This window comes from Vicia villosa, linkage group LG5, assembly GCF_029867415.1.
Source record: "Vicia villosa cultivar HV-30 ecotype Madison, WI linkage group LG5, Vvil1.0, whole genome shotgun sequence".
Taxonomy (NCBI): Eukaryota; Viridiplantae; Streptophyta; class Magnoliopsida; order Fabales; family Fabaceae; genus Vicia; species Vicia villosa.
In genome coordinates this window covers 86,065,748-86,071,058 of record NC_081184.1, presented here as the reverse complement: position 1 = coordinate 86,071,058, position 5,311 = coordinate 86,065,748, and the positions used below count along the sequence as shown (strand labels likewise).

Sequence of the window (5,311 nt, the reverse complement as noted above, 5' to 3'; positions counted from 1 at the left end):
TTCAAGTACGATCTTCATCCACACCTTCTTTATTCTAGTGCTACCACATATCCAACAAGAACCACAAATATCCAAATATAAGTTCACTCTTAAACTACGAAGAAAAGATATTAGATATTCACATAACACTTAGACTAAGGCTTTAGTGATAGATTGCTAGTAAAGTCACATTCATGTTATTGAATGAAGCGGATTGGAAGAGTATAGAATTTTCTCTCTAATAATATTATGCTGTGAAAGGATTTGCCCTTGAACAATTTTATCAAAGCTGCTTACATCTCATATGCTGTATTTTTTTTCAACAACTCTAGACAATACTAAATCATCCATTACTAACTAGCAACAAGAGTGTCATCCATTTATTTCCACCTTTCATTAGTGATATCTATAGGTTTTCCTTCTATTGTGTCTATGCAAATATATTTTCACAAAATTTTCCTTATCTTCAATTTCCATGGAGAAATATTTCTCCCATTATCTCAAATTTCATTACCATGGTTTTCCATCAAATAATCTGTCAACTTAACCAGCTTATACAATTTTTCAAATGAATAGTATTGTATATTATAATTTATAACAGTGGTTGTAATATGTAAAAGATACAATAGGCAAGTTCAAATAAAATAGTGGTGGGTCATTAATAGATACACTGTCTTTCCTAGCCAAAATTTTCCTAAACATGCACTTTTACCCTACCACTCTTTCCAATAACAAGAATAACTCTTTACTGATATGGAAAATCTGCCTATGTTGCAACCTTAGAACATAATAAGAATCTTTTTGCCATATCAGTACGTTACCAGTATGCTGCAGCAGAACAATGACCATTAACATATATGGATCGATACCACTGTCAGGTACCGTAGTAACAAAATAGTATCACACAGCTAAAACAAGAGATGAGAAAGTAGAAACTAAACACATAATTGTTACGTGGAAACCCCTCAAGAAATAAGGGAAAATTACAAGACACGTCTCTTGTAAATACAAGATCAATTACACCAAAGAAACGGTGTTTTATTGTTACTGTAGAAACGGCCACGACAAATGGTATTATACACATATTGTATTCACCATCGTGATGACTGCTGTCAATATCGCAACACTTGTATAGACAGAATTCTTGAAAGTCTTTATAAGATCGCAACGCAACTGCAACGTGACCATGAATGTTATTTAATAAAATTATTGAAAAATTTATTTTAAAAATTATCCAATTTTCCAATGCAAACAATATAGTTTATTGAAAAAAAATCTATATTACCAAATTAAAATCCACCATCAATAAATCCTTGGTATGGATAACATCTTTACCAAAATAAATTCGTATCCATCAAAAACATGTGTCTATAAACAATACTTGTAATAACAACAAATTCTTTTACTTAAAAAAAATAAAATAAAAAACAAAAAAACAAAAAACTGTAGAGCAATAATAAAGATGGTTATTATCATGGTGGGGTCCAGTGAACATGGTTCTTTATTACTTTTTGCACCCTACAAATACCCTCATTCTCCCCCATCCTGCCTTCCCATCATCAATTCACTACAAACCATTCCTCTCATTACATTCTTCATTATCTCATTCTCACAACTCAGTGGTCTCTATCTTGAGACCTCTGTCTGTTACTGTGCTTTGCAACTTCAAGGTAATCATTACATTTTAGTTCTTTTAAAGTCGAAATAGTAATGATCACTAGAAACTCACGTATACAACTGTAAATACCAGAGTTCTAACTCTGCTGATAACATATATATTCGACTTCTGTTAGTTAAGTTAAGATGTGCAGACTACATTTTAGTATTTCATTTCACTTATTTTGTGTTTTCCAAAGCACATACACATGCATGTTATATCCAACTCTTTCTTGTAACTTGAAATTCTTTTTCTTTTCAAAACTTATCCTCTACAACCACCTCTATGATTAAGCCAATTATAGACCGTTAGATTAAAATATGAAAATTAGTTAATTCCTTTTTTGGAGTTTTGTGTTTAAAATATTGAATTTTTTTTTTGTAATGTGTTTATGCAGCGAGCTAAGTGCAATTTATATTGAAGATGTCAATTTGTATGAGCATGAAGATAGAAGAAGACACTGTGCTCAATCAGAAGCAAGGAATAGTCACTATTTTGAACTGTAACACTGACACTAATTTCACACCACCTTCTCTCAGAAGAACTCTCTCAGCAGACATGTCTTCCAAGAAATGGCTTTCTCAGAATGGTTCTTCTAACACCATCAAGAAGATTTCATCATCTGAGAATCTGTTTGGACAAGATGATGATGTGTTGAAAGAAGCTAAGTTGGGTGATGATGAAGATGAAGCTGAGAGAGAGAGGCTTCAGATATGGAGTTCAATCCAGAAGAACAAGAAGGAAGAGCAACAGAAAGATGGTTCGTTTGATACTTGGGGTTCACTCATGTCTTTGAAGACTAATGATGAAATCTCTAAGTCACTTCCACCTTACATTCATCCTCTCGCTAAGAGGACGAAAAGCTCTTTGTCTAGGAAGAGCCTTGAAATTTGTACTGAGAGTCTCGGGTCCGAGACTGGCTCTGATGGTTTGGTGTTCTCTTATCCACCATCAGAGAGTCCCAGATCCGAGACTAGGTCTGATGGATTGATTTCCTCAATTATGACGGAAGATATTGTGGATCAACAACAACAGACCCGGAAAGATCATGAAGAGGACAAGAAAGAAATGGAGGACGAAAAAGAAGAGGAAGTGGTGGAAGTGGAAAGGCTCGATTACAGTGGTGTTACTACAACTCATAAAAAGTCACCACCGCGATCCTTCCCTCCACCACTTCCTTCACTCTCTCGCCAAGACGGGCCTTCTCTTCAGATGAGGCCGCACCGCGACAACGGAAGGTTGGTTTTAGAAGCTGTGTCTCTTCCTTCGTTGAACAACTTCTGTGTTCAACGCCAAGGTGGCCGACTCGTCCTCACCTTCGCAAATCAAGACGAGGAAATTGCTGAAAATGACGAGGTAGGTGAGTCGGAGGAAGAATTTGAAGGACTCGAAGAAGAAAAAGAAGACGGCGATGAAGTTGATGAGGAATATGAGAGTGTGATAGGGAAAGGATCCTTGATGTCTTTTGAGAAAACTACTATAAAAAGTAGTGTTCATTGGATTGGCTCAAACCAAAACAACAAGGTGAATAAGACAATTGGGCTATTGAATAAGAATCCAAAGTGGTCAAAGAAGTTCAATCATGAAGTGGATAACAACAAAGATGTTCAAGTAGTGGAAGCTAGTCAAATTGTAAAATCACTTCCACCAAGGCCAAGAGTTGCAAGATTGATTCCTTCACCACCAAATGCAGCAACTGGTTCATTCAATCTAAATTCTTATCAACATTATTGGAGGACCACAAAACCAACATCAACCAAACTTGGTAATTATCCACTCGACCGATATCAAGAGAAAAACAACAACGACGACAACTACAACAACAACGACAGCAAGAGTAACAAGATTGTTGTGTCTGCAAAAGGCGAGATGAAGAACATGAACATGAACCGTGTTTCGAATGAGAAGCAACAACTTTTGGTTCTTAAAGGAAAGAATGGTGATTATTTGGTTCATAATTTGAAGAATTGCAAGGATTCAAGAAGGTCTTTTCTCTTTTGGGAGCCTTATTGCATTGCTACCTCATGAATCACAAACCTCAACACCTACTACTATTTCTAATTAATTAATCCACAACAACAACATCCATTGCTTAAATCTCCGTCCCTTTTTATAATTACTCATTTGTATTATGCAAACGAGTATTATAATCAGAGACGGATGTAATATTTATTCCTCTATATTTTCTTTTTATTATGTCTACTAAGTTCAAATCCTTCAAGAAGGTGTAATGTAGTGTAGTCAAATAAAAGAAAAGGGAATTAAGAGGAAAGGGGTAGTAAGAATTAGTACTTTATTTGTAATTTGTAATTGTAAGATCTGAGAAATGACTTGAACATTGTTATATCATATAATATATATATATATATATATATATATATATATATATATATATATATATATATATATATATATATATATATATATATATATATATATATATATATATATATATATATAATATTTACTACGATTATAGTTATATTATTTGATCGATTAATTTCAACAAGTTTGTTTCGATTAAATTTGTATAATGATAAATTATTAGTAGTTAATTGGTACTGATATTTGTGATTGGCGAATTTCAAACTCGATATAGATGTTAAACATCTGAAAAATATAATCGACCTTATATTTAATCTGCGCTAGCAATTAAAATGTCACATTTCAAAAGTTGTTTAAGTTTAGTTGTTCAAAAAATACTAACTAACTTTTATGTTGGTTAATATCGTACAACAAAATCTTAGCTCATCTTTGACTTGTGGAATGTCTTGTCCTGTTCTAAAATTATGATCTTTCCATCATCATGTTTCTTTAGCTTTTCAACTTTTTATACTTTTGTAATCCACAAGCCAATGAGGTTTTAGTATGAGTTGTGTCGTGTTTAATTATTGGTCTTATTTTTTGGGAACACTATGATCATTCCTTGATTTGTTGTGCCCCTTATGGATGGTGACTAATTCATACTCACATAGTATGATAAAAGAAGTTAACTGGAAGTTGTATAGAGTACAAGTACTTTCACAATTTTGGAGAGGGCGCAAGCATGTGATCAGATGACATCAAATCTAGGCTATTGTATTTACGTATCTTTGATCTTATTTATAAAAAAAAAAAATTGATTTTTTATATTCATTGAATGATTAATATATCTGATACATGATACAGTTTAAATACATTCATTATTCAATAAATAAAAAAATAAATTTTCTCTTTCAAATTGAATCGGAGATAAAATATGTGGTAGAATTCTTGCAGGTTTATTCTTTAAATATGTATCTTATTGATTTGAATAGTGATACTATAGTTTTAGTCTCAATTGATTGTCCAGTAATGAGTAATGTGAAACTATTTTGATAAGAAAGAATATTAATTTATTGATTATATCATAGTTTTTTTTTCTTAGATATTTTTTCTAATTATTATTAATGATAAAGATCTTCTTTTTAAATTTATTAAATTAGAAGAACCGACTCTGCAAAGAGACAAGATATGCTAGCCATGCATTTTCACAACGTCGTGGGGACATTTTATAATGATATGATTAATTATAACATAATAATAGGATGCTAGCATCATCAACTTTCAACAGAAATTATATTTATTTAATTAGCTGCAACTTTTTTTATGGTGGGGGTGACAACTTGAGAATGGAAAACACATGATTAGGATTAA

The 5,311-nt window shown here is 32.4% G+C and overlaps 1 protein-coding gene across 1 annotated transcript; it reads left to right on the top strand.

Annotated features, from left to right (window-relative positions):
• The first annotated feature begins 1,516 nt into the window (after window positions 1–1,516).
• On the top strand, window positions 1,517–3,989 carry LOC131606815 (protein FAF-like, chloroplastic). The gene is made up of 2 exons (XM_058878933.1): window positions 1,517–1,649; window positions 2,034–3,989. Exon 2 carries the CDS (start codon window positions 2,060–2,062, stop codon window positions 3,662–3,664), a length of 1,605 nt encoding a protein of 534 aa, XP_058734916.1. The 5' UTR covers window positions 1,517–1,649; window positions 2,034–2,059; the 3' UTR covers window positions 3,665–3,989.
• Window positions 3,990–5,311: the final 1,322 nt, after the last annotated feature.

Bases quoted from the DNA above. Each gene is read 5' to 3' on its own strand.
- LOC131606815 (XM_058878933.1), top strand. From the start codon at position 2,060: ATGTCAATTTGTATGAGCATGAAGATAGAAGAAGACACTGTGCTCAAT.